This window comes from Microchirus variegatus (genome assembly GCF_963457635.1).
Source record: "Microchirus variegatus genome assembly, chromosome: 5".
In the NCBI taxonomy this organism is placed as follows: Eukaryota; Metazoa; Chordata; class Actinopteri; order Pleuronectiformes; family Soleidae; genus Microchirus; species Microchirus variegatus.
Genome location: NC_139806.1, coordinates 30757497 through 30774475, shown reverse-complemented (window position 1 = coordinate 30774475; position 16979 = coordinate 30757497). Strand labels below are relative to the sequence as shown.

The window sequence follows — 16979 nt, the reverse complement described above, 5'->3', positions numbered from 1 at the left end:
AACCCCCTCATAGCCTCCTCATAGCCCTCTCATAACCCCCTCATAGCCCCCTCATAACCCCCTCATAGCCCCCTCATAGCCCCCTCATAACCCACTCATATCCCCCCTCATAACCCCCTCATAGCCCCCTCATAGCCCCCTCATAACCCACTCATATCCCCCCTCATAGCCCCCTCATAACCCCCTCATAGCCCCCTCATAGCCCCCTCATAGCCCCCTCATAACCCACTCATAACCCCCTCATAACCCTCTCATAGCCCCCATAACCCCCTCATAGCCTCCTAATAACCCCCTCATAACCCCCTCATAGCCCCCCTCATAACCCCCTCATAGCCTCCTCATAGCCCTCTCATAACCCCCTTATAACCCCCTCATAGCCCCCCCTCATAACCCCCTCATAGCCTCCTCATAGCCCTCTCATAACCCCCTCATAGCCCCCTCATAACCCCCTCATAGCCCCCTCATAGCCCCCTCATAACCCACTCATAACCCCCTCATAACCCTCTCATAGCCCCATAACCCCCTCATAGCCTCCTAATAACCCCCTCATAACCCCCTCATATCCCCCTCATAACCCCCTCATAGCCTCCTCATAGCCCTCTCATAGCCCCCATAACCCCCTCATAGCCTCCTAATAACCCCCTCATAACCCCCTCATAGCCTCCTCATAACCCCCTCATAACCCGCCTCATAACCCGCCTCATAACCCCCTCATAGCCTCCTCATAACCCCCCCATAGCCCCCTCATAACCCCTCATAACCCGCCTCATAACCCCCTCATAGCCCCCTCATAACCCCCATAACCCCCTCATAACCCCCTCATAGCCCCCTCATAACCCCCTCATAACCCCCTCATAGCCCCCCTCATAACCCCCTCATAGCCTCCTCATACCCCCTCATAACCCCCTCATAGCCCCCTCATAACCCCCTCATAGCCCCCTAATAACCCCCTCTTAGCCCCCTCATAACCCACTCATAACCCCCTCACAACATCCTCATAACCCCCCCATAGCCCCCCCATAACCCCCTCATAGCCTCCTCATAACCCCCTCATAGCCCGCCTCATAACCCTCTCATAGCCTCCTCATAACCCCCTCATAGTCCCCTCATAACCCCCATAACCCCCTCATAACCCCCTCATAACCCCCTCATAACCCCCTCATAGCCCCCTCATAACCCCCCATAGCCCCCTCATAACCCCTCATAGCCCCCTCACAACACCCTCATAACCCCCTCATAACCCCCTCATAGCCCCCTCATAACCCCCTCATAGCCCCCTCATAACCCCCTCATAGCCCCCTCATAACCCCCTCATAACCCCTTCATAACCCCCTCATAACCCCCTCATAGTGTTTTCAAGGTCCATCTTTCACTTCTTTTACAGGCGCAGTAACTTGATGTGTGTGACTAATAAATGTGTGAATGGAGGAGCAGGAAATACATATTATCTTGCTGGTTGAATACAATGGTACAGTAGGCCAGATGAGGCCAGCAGGCCTGACAGCATCAGGGCAGATTTGGTTTTTGTTTACCACTGATCAGATGCTCCTACATTCTCTTACAAATATTCAGAGGTCAGTCATCACAGATTAAAACAGCCACAGAGCTCACAGTCACTCTTTCGCTGTTGTGTGATGGTTATCAGACTCTCAGTGCAGCATCCTGCACACCAGCTGCAGGCTGCTAACCTGTGTACAGCTCTGTTCTGAGCAGATAACACAACATGACAAGCAGAATGTTGAAAACAGTCCAACTGTGATTTACTCAAGACGTTGTATTTTAGTGGCTCAGAGTCAAACTCATGGAATCGTTGCCTTCAGACACACATCCTGACAAAATAAACGTTCAAAATCACCATTTTATTCAGAAGTGTCATTATAATATTGTGTAGTCTGCTGAGGTTATGCTCATGGTTATTCATTTCTTTTGTAATGTCCTTTGCATTTTTGTCTCGCACCTTAATCAACAGTCACATTTGCAAAATGTGATTTAAACCAAAACAGTAACTTTACTGCAGTTTTGCTATTATGCAAAGGTTAAAACTGCACTGCCTTATTTTTATATCTATTCTGCCTGTTTGGTCTTTATGAACAGAGATGATGTCACTTTTTTGTATGCTGCATCCTTCATCTAAAAAAAAGGCTCTGTCAAGCAAAACTATCAGACCTGAATGAGGGAGCGTTTGTGCATATACAGCAGCAGCGCATGGGCAGGTGGGACAAGAAGCATTTAACCACTCAAACTGTGTGTTTTCATGGACACTTATTTGTGTTTTCATTCATACATCAACCTCGTTTCAGTCTTCACATGAAACAAATCACTTCCTGTGCGCAGAGTTGTGTGGAGCTAACTTCATCCTGACCCACACGAGAGGATTATTGGCCACATTTGGGTCCCGATCTAGTCCTTCAAATCACAAAATTGATTTGAACAGATTATCTGCTCAAATGATGCTTTCGTGAGGGTTAACATCATTGGACGCATTTGCTGGTGTTTCCACCTCCAAAAATCAATAATCCAGTAATCTGGGTTCTCGTTGGATTACATTCTGACATAAAGTGACTGGGATATTAACGTGTGTTGTGATGTTTTGTGTGGGACGACGTGGCGTCTCAATAAAATCATTTTGCAATCAAAGTGGTATGTTCCAAGTGTCAGAACAGGAGGAAATAATGAATTTGAAGCCTCGCTGCGTCTGTGAAGGAAAACACTCAAATTAGGAGCTTTGAGTAAAACATTAGCATTCACTCACAGTCTGGTTTCCATCACCTCATGGGGACCTTGCATTGACTTGCATTAAAGTCCTGGAAACGTACTCTAACCTTATGAGAACATAATGTGACTGTGTAGAAAGGATTTATTAGGAACATGCACAGGTTTTGTTCTCCATAAGGACTACTGGTCCTGACAAGATCCTTATTTATACTCAAAAAGGTCAAATGTGAGTAACATTTCTGTCTTGACAGGAAGTGAAGGTCTTAAAGGACTCTTATAATGACCTCAATAATGATAACAATAACAATGATGTCCTCTCTATAATGTGGTGAACCTGCTGAAACCCAGCTTGAGACACCAGGAAGCTTCTTTGCCTCAGCACTTTCTTAAAAACACTGCTTTGGCAGCCAAGTTCAGCTTGTTCACCGGCTGCAGTGCAGCGTATAATCTGCTGGATTTTTTGATTTGAACTGGACTACATTTAATCACTTTTCGTCTCTTGGCCAGCACAAAGGTTGAAAATGTGAGTGGACCTGGCTCGGGGCTGCCTCAGGCGCTGCATGTGATTTTAAAAAGTGACCACGAGAATCAAGACAGACCACTGTGCAGAGAAATAATAAAAAGAAATAATACAAAACTGGGATGAGCCTGAGTAAAAAAGCATTAAGCCCACCAATCTCTGCATGACTCAGCCACAGCTCGCTCATGTCTGGTCCTCTACTGCCACCTGCTGGTCACATGCAGGAAGGGGGGGAAAACGGCATTGAGGCATTAAAAACACCCTGAATTTCCCATCATGTTCATTGCTTGGCATAAAATGACACAGCACCCGCAGTCACACAGGTTCAGAAGCAGCTTAATAAACAAATGAAGCGCAGTCAGTCAGGTTTGGACTCTAATGATAAACACATGTGAGTCTTCCCACTATCTGGGCCAATTAGAGACCATCTATCACAGCCGTATAGAAAAATGACTCCTCTGATAGAAAAGAGCCCATGAATAATGACAGTGGAGGTGACATGGTGAGAGCAGATGGATTATGAACTATAAATGTAGAACAAATGAACGGAGCAGGGGGCTCAGGACTGCCAGACCTGATCCATCCATCACTGCCCTAACAAGAAAGTCAGCTGTGTGTTGTCATTTCAAAGAGACTGATTTATCTGTCAGAGGAGGAGGAGGAGGAAGAGGAGGAGGAGGAGGAGGAGGAGGAGGAGGAGGCACACACACACACACACAACATTCACACCAAAAACCCATATGAGGAAGAGATCTCATGAAATGGCTTTATTTCACCCTGTGCTTCTTTATGTTCGTCTCAACAAAATCGTAGTGCTGTGGTCAAACATCTCATCAGCTTCTTGTGTCACAGGTCACCTGCAGGGCTGACATATGAAGACAAAGTACCATTAAAGTACCGTTCACTCAGAGTGGGTTCAAATGTGTTTGGACGTGGGAGGAACCTGGAGAACCTGGAGAACCTGGAGAAAACCCACATCCACACAGAGGTCCGTTCCAGTTCATGAACCAACAACCTTTTTGCTGAGAGATAAGTAAAGTAGTTGCAAGTGGTTATTGATTAGTTTGATGACATTTTATAAATCATTAGCATTAGCATCAGCAGCTGTAACACATTAGATTAAAAAGGGCAACATTGATGTGTTGAATGTCAAAAAGTCAGCCCGTATGTATCTTTACTGTTTGTTTTACAGTTTGCAACTTGGCTTTTCTTGGGTGTTTATGCTAGAAGGCAACAGCGGATTGAGTCATCTTTCAACTGGGTGGTTGTGGGTTCAATTCTCACTTAGACACTTAGAACAGTGCTATATGAATACCGACCGTTTAATTGAGCAATAGCAGCAACACAATCTTGACAAATCGTGACACTGCGTCAGTGTTGGTCCTGCACTTGTCATCAATACATTTGATGGAAAATAAATATCAACAGAGAGAGTTGGCACCTGCAGCTCCCATCGCTTTACACTGCAGCCAGTACATGGCTAAACTGTGGCTGTGTCACACAATGTCAAAGTGCATTGTGGATCAATTGCTTTCATTCCCTTGCTCTGTGAAGGGAAGTGTAGAAGAAGTGTAGAAGCTGAGGAATGTTTAACTACCTCTCCCCTTCCTAAGAGCATCAGAGAACTACGGTGGCCTTCACATCTCAGAAAGGATGCCATTGTTTTTTGGTCACATTAACAAATGATCTGGCTGCTACAGAAACAGGCTATAGCTGTGTGGGAGCCTTTGTAAAGCATGACCTTTGCCTAAAGTATATAAAGGCTTAGTCTCTCACTCAAACCAAATACGTTGTATTTAATATTAATTATAGATTTATTCAAGCATTTTTATGTGTAGTATAATCAGAGGCGGACAGAGTACACAGCTTCATTACTTGAGTAAAAGTACAGATACCCCTTGCTAAATTTTACTCAAGTACGAGTAAAAGTACTACAGTCAGATGTCTACTTAAGTACCCTGTTTTTAAAAGTACTTGAGTATCAAGTGTACAAGAGTACATGTTATATGTATATATATATAAGCACATATAGAAACGTCCTACATGCAGTTCTGACAAATGTTTGTGTTAAAACCTTAAAGAATGTCAAAGGAATTGAAAGTAAAATCAAGTCATTTTCATCTTTTTACCTATTATGTTTTTTTTTATTTAACATTTGTCACTATAGCACAAAGACAACGCTCTGACAAACCTCTGTTTTAGAGTTTTAATGGATTAAACACATCATACCCAAGAACATCAAAACTAATGCTCAGCTTACACACATGTGGAATATCACTGGTGCTGATGAAGTTTTGTTTTGGTAAACAACACTATCATTAACTTGTTCAGAAAATTGAAATAATCTGGCGATGTGGGGCCACGTGTTGGTTCATTCCCAGGATGGACCTAGTCTTCATCTATTGTTTGGTCTCAACTAAATCTGACCATTTTATAGCAGAAGTATTGTGTACTCAAGGCTATGGCTAGAACCGTGGTACATGTTACACAGTGAACCTTGAAACTGTATTTCATGTTATATATGTATACCTTTTGACGACTCTCTTGCTGTAATCAGACAACATTTTGGATCTCAAAAAAAGCTTTATCCTTGTTTTACTTATTACATTTAATGTCATCTCACCCTGATCTTCTCCTTGGGCCTGTTTCACTCCATGTCCTCACAAACAGTGTCTTTTGTCCCCTCGGGTCCCTCTGCTTTGTCCTCATTATGTAGATGACCACACATGAGCTCAGGGGCCTGGATCAGTGGAGAGGTTGTGAACCATCGTGTGCATCCCTGTCCAATAAACACATTGTCTGCACAGGCTGTGCTGTCAGAGTCCAGCAAGTCACAGTGAGGCAACAGTGACTGTGCAGGCTGCAGTAAAGCTATGGGAGGGAGACGTCCTGTCGCTATGGGAGGGAGACTTTCTCTAGAGAGGAAGATTTGGAGGACACTGCTCTTCAGACCACCCCATCCTCCATCCTCCATCCTCCATCCTGCTGTCCTCTTTACAGAGGCAGAGAGAAGGTAGTGGAGAAGAGAACAATGAGCCTGTAAGAACACACACACACATATAGATAGATGAACAGCACAGCTTTTAAAATGGATCTTTGAGCCTGAACAACAGAAAAGATGGTGAATGAATAGAAATGCTGCACGAAGAATGGGAACAAGAACAAATAGATGCTGAAAATGTCCGCTTCAGCTCCAAAATCCCAATTTACATTCAGTCAGTTCAGAGTGTCCAATTCACCTCTCCATGTTTTTGGACTGTGGGAGGAGACTAGATAACCTGTAGAAAACCCATGTGCACGTGGGAAGAACATGTTTGTTCCTTACACAAAGGCCCTCGGTTCTTTTTTGACGCTGTGTTGTTGTTGCATGGCCCAACCTGAGTTTTGTCTGAGTTTACAAGTCGAAAGTTAAGCAGCAATGGAAGTGTATGTTGTGCTTTCTAATAATGTTGCCTAATGTTAGCATCGAGGTGTATGGGTCTAAGCACTGAGCCCTGTGGGACTCACACCCTTGACCTTCCAGTTGAAAGACTTGCTCTACCACTAGACCACACCCACTTGTCCCACTTGTTTGTCTTAGTTCTCATATTAAAGGGACAGTTCAGGAATTTTGAAAGTATTAGTTGCACCTAATCAACATTGACCGAGCTGTGCCTGCCCCCTGCTGGCCGCCCTGTGCCACAGGCTTGGTCACGCTCACTCAAAACATGGCTGCCAGCGGGGACACAAGGAAAAAGAAAAAGAGATTTAACAAAAAGCTACTGAACAAATGACCTCTGTAAATATACAAGTGCATGGATTCTGAAAAGTTTTTAACCACTCACTAAATGAGAGCATCAGATGCTACTGTATGTAGCTACTGGTGATACATCAAACACGATAGCTCATGTGAAATTTGAATATCACCGGAGGATTTTGGTGCAGCAGAGTGAGCACACAAAGATCCACACATGCACTCATCTTCTCTGTTCCTTCCAGCTTTGCCCTGGCTCAGCTTTTATGAGAACATCAGTGTGAAATTGACACAGCCATTATCTCCCTGGTGTCTCCCTGCCCATCTCTGACTCTACAGTATCTGAATGTAAGATCTGAGAGCACGTGGGTAAGGAGTGTGCTTTAAGGTCACTGCTTGGGTCATGAATCCATGCTAATATCAGCAGGAGTACTAGGAGAACTATTAGAGATTAAGAACTCCCATTTTTCTTGTTTGTCTTGTATTTGAAGATTATAAGATCTTTAGTCTGTCTTTGGTCTGTCTCCTTTAAGGAAGTTCAAGTCTGTTTTAAGAGTGGTTGAGGGAGCAACACCCCTCATTAATTACTGATGGATCCATATAGCTAATGTTAAGTTAAAGGGTTTCTCCACAGATGCCTGACTTTTCAACACTTTCCAAAGATTTGGTAACAGAAACCTCACCAACACTTCCTGGGAATTTGCTTAATGTGCATTCATTCCTGACTAAAAGGCCTCTGCAGTGAATGTGGGTTTACATCAGCTTTGGCTGCGACTGGCATTAGTGAAAACACAAGACCAGCACTAATAAGATCATCTCTTTTTTGTCTGCATGCAGATTTGTGCATAATTTCCTTCTGTTAGCGTAGCTGTTAGTAGTTAATGGTTGTAGCAAACCTTGCTTTTTACAACTTGGGACAGAACTTCATCTTTTAGTCAGATCGATTGAAAGATTGATTGAGTTGAAGTTAAATATACAAAATAGAAATCACACATGTGTTGTTGTTTTTCCTCTTCCTGTGACTCATTTTGTTCCTGACACATTCATGATAACACATAGGTGATGCAGGGAGGGAATAAACGATCAGTGCTAAATGTGATTTCCTCTGTCGACTTTGGTGCAGGGAGTGACAGGGCTGTGAGATAATGCAGCAAATGGTCAAAGATACCTCCATTTGATTAAGTGAGCCTTAGGTTAAGTGGCTGTTTTTCTTTGTGTCATCAGTGACAGCCATGTTTCTCAGTTTAAGTGAGCATTTATGTCATAGGCTGGTTCTGGTCACATGGGTGCACATTACTCAGTGTCAGTACCTCATACTGAGGGCACTTAAAAAAAAACTCTGAACTATCCCTTTAAATACAACAGTCTATCTATTTACTGTGAAGCCAATAGTGACAATGACCTCAGATCACTGCAGCATCCATTCCCTTTGGTTATGTGAAAATGGAGCCCCAGGTTTCATTATTTTTATATTCCACTACTTTCCCCCTACATTTCCACGTATCTTCCCTGGCCGCCTGCAGTCATGTCACCTTTCAAAGACTCTGCAGTGGTCTTTGCTTTGCTGCATCACCGTCATTAACCAGCGCATTGGAAGCTTCTCTGTCGTCTCCAGGTCGATGACTCCCCTCTCGAGTTTATTTTTCCACTTACTTATGTGTTGTGAGGGACGGAGGGAGATGTGTTTTTAATCTGTTATTCTCCTGTATTGGCACGGGCGTCTCCAGTGTGGGGATTAACAATCCAGACAGAGTGATGGAGCTCGGAACTGACCCCGAGGGCGGCTGAAGGCTGGAGGAGTTAGAGGGGAGAAACCAAATAAATCATCTCTGTGGAATGAAAGAGGCAAAGCCAGAGACACAAAGAGGCAGTTGGGGGATTGTGAGTTTTTGGGACAAAGCATAGAGAGAAGGCTGAGATAGTGAGTTGATGGTAGGGTAATGGAAAGTTGACCTCATAAATTTGAAGGTTACCTCACAGAGTTACACTGATAACCAGAGTAGCTCATTCACACATGTACCAATATATCAGACAAATAAATGAGCTCATACTGTTGTTAGTTTGGGAATTCCAGTTACGAGGTTCTACTTTCTGCATCAGCTGCAGAGAGGTGCACAGTGTCGTATCAGAGGGAATGGTGAGTTAATTAGTCTCAGATGTATTTTCACATGACCCAGTAAGACATGTCAGGACGCATCATGTCTGTGCTTGATTGTTGGGGCAGGTAAACATCAGTTAGATTTCTATTTCCCTTGAACTGTAAGAGATTTATACATCAACAAACTCTCTGAAATAAACCGTTTAGCCATGTAAACATGAGATATCTCCTGAGTACGGTCGTATGAGGCACTGACACACAGCACTGTCTGCGTTGTGTGCGCCCCCTTGTGTCAAGAACCAGTCACAGACATGGAGGCCATGGAGGCAACGGACACAAAGAAAAAGTGACTGACCCACGACAGCAGCAGTAGGTGATGTGGACCCAGACGTGGACCACTTCATCTCACCATCTGACAGCATTGTCTCACAGAGACCAATAGAGAAAAACAACAAGTTTACCTCACAGCCAATGGGAGTTCTCCATCTGCTGCTCCCATCACTAAGTTTAAATGTCTCATTTTGGTTTGGATTTACTAAAGTAACATCAAATTTGAGAGCGAGAGAGAGAGTGGTTTATAATTGTTTCCACATCAGGTGATCAGCAAGGCAACATGTCAGACATATTCTTCAGATATAACAGTCTTAATGTAGAGGTAGATTTCATACGTTGTAGTTTTTGTTAAAGGTGAAGTAAGTAGTTTATAGTGCCATCTAGAGGAGAGGCTGAAATTCATCAGCCGGTCAAATGTCGTCCTCGTAGCAGACGAAGCAGAGAGAGTGGAGGCGGGACTTCCGCTACAAGTAAATCGACGCTTGATTTGTTCTCTCGCGTTTGTCCTTACAGGCTCCGGTAGAAACATGGCGTCTCGCTGCTAACAGTGGCTATGCAACCGCGGCCCGCGACCATGTTATTTTACATGACTTTTTGAAACACTACGAAAATGAAACAAAAACTATTATACAGCGACTAGACAATGCAGGAGCACATAATATGTATAAAAAAGTGGATTTTGGGTTATATAAACCCATAAATACTACACAGTGTCCCTTTAAGTACATTAGCTCTGATGTTTTTCATGTCTCAAGATGGTTCCCCATGAAAGCAGCGTGCTCATCACTCTCAGCACTGACTGTGTATTTGTACCTCATATAAACCACCACCACAAATGATTGATTCATTCGGTCTGTCTGTATAGAGCACCCCCCAGTGTCCACCTTGAGTCTGTGCACCCTGACTCCTTCAGTGTTTTCTTGTTCCCCGCATTTCCTTCCCGAGAGCTTTGTTTGTCAAGATTGCTTCCTGGCTCAAGGTCGCTGGTCCACGTTCGCCCTCCTCTCCTTGATGTATTGATGCCAGCAGAGTCATGGTTCTTGGCTGCTAAAGCAAAATCGATATTGCTGAGCGCTCAGAGCTTGTGCTCTAATATCCTCCAAACACCGGCTGCCAAAACATTTATGCTGTATTCATGAGCGATGCTTAAAGAGGGTCAGAGAGGAACAAGGAAACACACATCCAAACGACCTGCTGGGATCGTCAACAGGACACAATGCAGCAGCTTGTGATTTATTCCCCTGGAGTTTGTGTTCAACATTGCAGAGGCAGTTCAGTGGTGAATATTATTGATGAGCAGGTTAAAGCAGGTTGAAGCACCTTATTTTCCTTTTCCACAGCCATCGCTCTGATTGCTCTGTTTACTCAACAGAGACAAATGAAGGAACGTGATAAAGGATATATTTGAGGTTTTGTGAAGTGGGGTTGTCTGAGGTAGTGATGCTCAGGCCCTTTTCATGTGACCAGGCTGAATCACGTCTGATTTGTTTCACAACTGTGAAATAACCGGGTATGTGAGATATAAGTAAATAAATATAGATATAATCAAGATGTCATCCTATATCACATACATGATGAAGTGATACAAATCTAATTTGAAAACCAAAATTGACAATCAGACATTTTGTTCATTCATCTGAAAACAGGCTATCATATCAACATGTCAAGCAATACTATCAGACCTGACTGAGGGAACATTTCTGTGTATACACCAGCAGTGCAGGGGTGGACGGGGACAAGAAGGATAAGAAGGGTTTTTCAAGAAGGAGAATTCATTTTTGAAATATTTCATGGACCATTGTTTGTGTTTTCAGTGACACTTCAACCTGTCTGCAGCCTTTTGTTTGTATTGACGTTTTAAGTCCACAACTTTATCAACACATGTTCACTGCTTTATCTCACTGCAAGACAACCCTGTAAACTTCTCACTCTGCTGCACCAAAATCAACAGAGAAAATAAAATACCTGCTGCTGTACTGTTGCACTTTTTGGTTGAGTTTATGTCTCTTTGGTAAATCTGAATGCAGGATTTTCACTGGTCACAATTAGTACATTTGCATTTACTGCTGGAATCAACAGAGTATCAACAATTCCTGTGTGCCATGATTTAAAATCACATCATTCAGATTCCCGCCAAAAGAACATATTCTTCTTCAGATATCACAGACTTAATCTGGTGTATATTTTTAGGGTGATTGTTTTGTGGCTGAAATCATACATCAGCCATGTTTTCGCTGAAAGAAAGACTCTCCATTTCAGGCTGGTTCAAGGTGCATCACACCTCAAAATCCCTTTAAATTATTATTGTTGCGCCTCTCAACATCAAATCCATTGATAGACGGTGGATGTTTGCCACAGGTGTTCAGCCTGACAGCTGGGTAAATAGAGGGGAAAAACACAAGCCTGTGTTAATGGCTAGTTGTTTTTTGCCCTTGTGGCGAGTGTGTGTGTGTCTTTTCGTATGAGGCGTATTGACAGTTTGACCTTAGACCTCCTGACTAGATAAAGTCCTCTTGTACTTCATCCTCTAAGGAATGAGGGGAGGGGGCTTTGTATTCTGGCAGCTCACGTCCATTGTGGTCCTGTCACATCTTGGCATGAGGCGTGTGAGGGGCTGGGCCATGGGCTGTGGTGGTTAACATGCAAATGAGCAGTTTAATGGGTCTCAAAGGGTCACTTAGGTCAACCTGTGCCATAATTCAGTGTCAGATTAAAGTGTCATCCGTGTGCATGTGTGGGTGTCTTGTGTGTGGCTGCTCAGCATTGCAGCTGGACTGTTTTCCACATGCTTCTTTGTCACACAAAACACACACACACACACACACACAAAGCCTTTCTGTTAGACATCAGTCAAACCTGATAAAAAGCCGAAAAGACTGAAGAGAGACACAGGACAAGGAGGACAGAGAGTAAATGATGATCATGGTGAGGGGCTGGTTGCATGGCATGGGTGGGGAGGTTGTTTGGGGACAATCCATTTTGTATTTTAGTGGTATGGGTCCTGGGGAGGTAAATGCCATCATGGGCCAGCACTACAGATGTCTGCTTGGTGCACGATTGATTGGTCTGGCATTTGATCCTCTGGCTCAGTGTGAAGGATTGCCTGGTGGAGTCACACGGCCACCCTCCCCTGCCCTTTGTTTCCTGCTGCTGTCCGGCCCTGGAGCATATACCCTCCTCTTTACTCCTTCCACCATTTATCTCTCCCTTCTGCTGCTATATATCCCTCACTGTCTTGTTTCCTACCCACGCGCCTCTTAAAAACCCCACTAAAGTGTGGTTGTGTGAGCTTTAAAAGGTTTAGTCTGGGGCTCTGCTGTGCTAAAAGCCATATAAATGTCCAGTCTTAAACAGCCCATCAGCTGTCCATGGGTTTAGGGTTAGGGTTCCTTCTGTTCTCATCTCTCTGTGAAGAGATAAATGTTAAAGGGATATTTCAGGGTTTTTAAGTATGGCTGTATGAAGTGTACCAACACCTATTCAAAGCTGACTATGAACAGCTTTCACTATAAACATGGCTATATAAAATCCACGCCTGCTTAAATCTGTCATACCATAATAATATATGCTCAGTGTTTTATCTCACATCAGGACCCTTAAGTTCACAAACTCTCACCACAGTGAAAATCTGTGTTTTTAGAGAGACAAGAGCTTCAGCTGCCTCATTTAACAGTATTGATTCATCTGAACAAAGGATTCAATCAGTGAAGTCACACGATAACACATTTTGGGTGCATTCACACCAGTCATTCTTTGTGTGCTCGGAAAGTCTGCTTCGCTTGGGGAGGTGTGAACGGTACCCAAACCCTGATGCTCACCATATAAACGTACCCGTGTTCCTCGGTGGCCCCGCCCGTGGCCCCACCCGTGTTCCTCGGTGGCCCTGCCCGTGGCCCCACCCGTGTTCCTCGGTGGCCCCGCCCGTGTTCCTCGGTGGCCCCGCCCGTGGCCCCACCCGTGTTCCTCGGTGGCCCCGCCCGTGTTCCTCGGTGGCCCCGCCCGTGTTCCTCGGTGGGCCCCGCCCGTGTTCCTCGGTGGCCCCGCCCGTGTTCCTCGGTGGGCCCCGCCCGTGTTCCTCGGTGGCCCCGCCCGTGTTCCTCGGTGGGCCCCGCCCGTGTTCCTCGGTGGCCCCGCCCGTGTTCCTCTGTGGGCCCCGCCCGTGTTCCTCTGTGGGCCCCGCCCGTGTTCCTCTGTGGGCCCCGCCCGTGTTCCTCGTGGCCCACTTCAGGCCCATTTCAACAGTATCCTTTCCAGGCTGCAAAATTTGCATGTCCCATAGGGTTTGAGTAACATGGGCAAACTGGCAGAGGGCGGGGCTTAGCAGTAAACACTGATTATGTGTCAATACCTCAAAATAAAAACTTAAAGTACTTTGTCTGGTGCTCTGTTGTGGTGAAATCAACAGTAAATGGCCAATGGCTGCACATGTGCTGCCCATCCTTCTGTGAAAGAATACATGTTAAAGTGATGCTAACGGCCTTTGCTTCATTGTTTTAATGACTCCAAAGAGCATCACTCCAGATGAAGATCTTTTAAAACATGCAACACTTAGGATGATGCACTAGATGCTTATGTGATAAAAGAGACAGGACTGAGAGGCTAAATCAATTACTCATTCAATTTTCCAGGTTTAACAAGACACTGACTTCATATGAAATGTACATTCTATTAAATGGGTGATGGATGAAAAAGGTGCTTATGAATATGAGAGCTGTAATTGGATAGGCTATCTGTGAATGCATTTGCACAGTGAGTAAACATACTATGAATCACATCAGGTCATAAAACACAGATGGAGCAGTGGGAGGGTCGGCACAGAGTGCTGAAGATGTCCTGAGTCATGCTTTCAGCAGTCTGCACTGCCACCATGTGGACAAGAAAGGAGACAAAAACTATACTGTGAGGTCAATTTAATGATCTACGTTCCAAACCAGAAGAGAATTCCATGTATGTGTAGGAATATGGGGCGACCTTTGAGGAGGTAGCTCATTACTGGGTTAATGGACCTGACCAACACTTGAGCAGCATGATGAACCTCAGTGACAGTCTTATCACGTTCCACCTCATATAAGCACATCCACACACACACACACACCTTAGCCTCATTATCCTCAATAATCCAGACTAAGGATGGATGTGACACTGTGACTGTACCTGTGTCTGTGGATAGAGGTCAACACACCAGTGTTTGTGTATATTTACACAGCCCTGCATCAGTGTGAACAATGTCCCAGTGACCTGAGGAATATTAGAAAAGCTCATTACTTCACTGTCTTTTACTGAATAATACACCATGTACATGTGGCAATTTGATTTACTCTGTCTATCATTTCAAAACAGTATAAAACAGCGCATGACTTTCACAGTTGTTGAAGCGGAACGTTTAAGCGAAACACGAGTGCGTCGGACTAATACTAGCGCTGCACTCAAAATGGCGGACAGTGGTGTGTTTTTCCGTGTAGTTGCAGCCGAACTAAGCTTATTATTGAACTCGGTTCATCATAAAATGTGTTGAACAGCGGAAGTGCGGTGAGTCATGAAGCTCAGTAGCTCCTCGAGCAGCTTTCGTTCATGTCAGACCTATTATATCCGTGTAACGCTGATGTTTTTGCGACCAGGCGACCGCGACTAACAGCATGTAATATGACAGCTGCAGCCCAGTGGTCTGGCTGTGGGCTCTTAAATGTTAAATGTTAAACTAACGTTTCATTTGTGTCTGTCCCTGTAGGCAGCGCTGAAAGCAGCAGTGGAACATGTTTAGTCTCCGCCTATGGTCGTCATGGCTTCAGCCTGCCTCACAGGTGTGGGCTGCTCCCCGGCAGAGCGTCCACAAACTGGCGTCGCTTCAGAAAGCCACACTGCTGCCTCCAAACAAACTCCAGGGCTTACTGTACCCCTTCACTGACCTGGAGGCTTACCTGGACAGGTACTGCTACTTTTAATGTTGTAGCTCATTGGTGGAAATGTGTGCCCCGTGTTTACAGACCTCTGTAATACATTATTCACCTGTGAAAAGACAGTAGAGCTCCAAACCATTCAACATCCAGCAAATGGACAGACAACTGGCCAAGTGTTTTCACTGACTTTTCATTGACTCTTTAAGAGACATTTCAAAAATACAATGTAATGAATAATAATAATAATAATAATAATAATAAACCAAGAGGCCTATTAGGTCTGCAGTATCTTCAAAGTGAATTTATAATGATAAGTGAACATTATGCTTCTGTTGTGCGAGCTGTCATTGGCCGCGTTTCCCAGATTCGTTAAAAAGCTCTTAACGCTAAGATCTTCTTTGGAGCGCTCTTAGCTCTTAGAAAGAAGAACGTGTTTCCCAGAGTCGCTCTTAGCTTAAGAAGATCTTTCACTAAGAAGGAAACGTAAGATCGAGCTGACCCACTCTTAACAGCCTTCTTAGCGATCAAATGTTCAGTGATCACAGCCTGCCGCTAGGGGCGTCTAGATTTCTAGGCTACAGTGATCAAGGCACATCAGGGAAATTTATATCCTCCACTTTTTGAAATAATAAAACAATGTTCAATGTTAAAATGCGCTCATAGCTGTGGACCACTGGCGCAAGAAACATAGGCTAATAGTAGAGAAGAAATTTTTTTTATTGAATTACACGTTTATGAGTTTATAATACTATAAAATATTTAAAAAAAACATCAACAACCCTGTGGCATTTCACAGATATCAAGGAAACAGATGTAATTGAACACAATACATGGTTGAAAAGGAAACCAAAGTTTATTGAAAGCATAATGAGGGAGGAGGGGTGGCGTCTCCGGCTTTACTGGGCGTCTGCATCACCTGCAATGAAGGGGGATTGATTAATGAAATTGAACGGGATACATTGCGTAATGCAGATAAAAAAAATAGAAATGTCCCGTACCTGAATCCTGGGGAAGGATGATTGGAACGGAGATGGAGGGACGGTTGAACTGCGCCTCGGCAAGCGCCAGTTGTCTCCGGTGCAGCTCCAACCTCTCCTGCTTCATCCGGATCATCTCTTCCTGAAGGGCCGTTTGTCTTATGAGCTGGCCCTCTATCCCCCGCAGCACCACCAGCTTCTCCCTCTCCAAGCGCACCAGCGTCTCGCTGCAGGTGCAGGTGGTTATTGCAGGCCGCCTGATTAAGCCTCCCCGCATGCGGACACCGGGCCCTGCTGGTTGGCGCACGGGGACAGGGCACGGCTGTGTGGGGTCGTCCTCTCCTGTGGGCGTGCATTTCCCTGCTCCGCTCCCGGATGGCTCCTCTTCCTCACTTTCTGATAGGCCCTCGTCCCCCTCAACATCAATGCCCCCTGTGATGCCTTCAGAGACCGTCTTCCCGATTATGGACAGGACTTTCTCTTCATCGGGAGTGAGGGTCGTCCCACCCGGTGCTCCACCACCCGTGCCCATGGCTTCCCTCCTCACCTGGGCACTCTTCTTCTTGGTCTGGCTTTGGAATTCCTGCCACTTCTTTCGCACAGCACCCCAGTCACGCAGGCCACATGGGCTGGAGGGGGACATCTTCTCCGCTATAGCCTGCCATACACAGTTCTTTACCGTGATGTTTTTCTTACCTTTAGTTCC

At 44.9% G+C, this 16979-nt stretch overlaps 1 protein-coding gene across 1 annotated transcript in view; it reads left to right on the top strand.

Moving 5' to 3' along the window:
- Nucleotides 1-14824: 14824 nt before the first annotated feature.
- The window catches only part of gtpbp8 (GTP binding protein 8), a gene marked incomplete at its 3' end in the record, with an annotated part of 9383 nt that continues 7228 nt past the window's right edge, over nucleotides 14825-16979 (top strand). Inside the window, exons 1-2 of the mRNA XM_083889727.1 lie at nucleotides 14825-14928; nucleotides 15128-15325. Coding sequence (XP_083745853.1) covers nucleotides 15153-15325 — 173 coding nt within the window. The 5' untranslated portion in view covers nucleotides 14825-14928; nucleotides 15128-15152. The remainder of the gene's footprint in view (nucleotides 14929-15127; nucleotides 15326-16979) is intronic.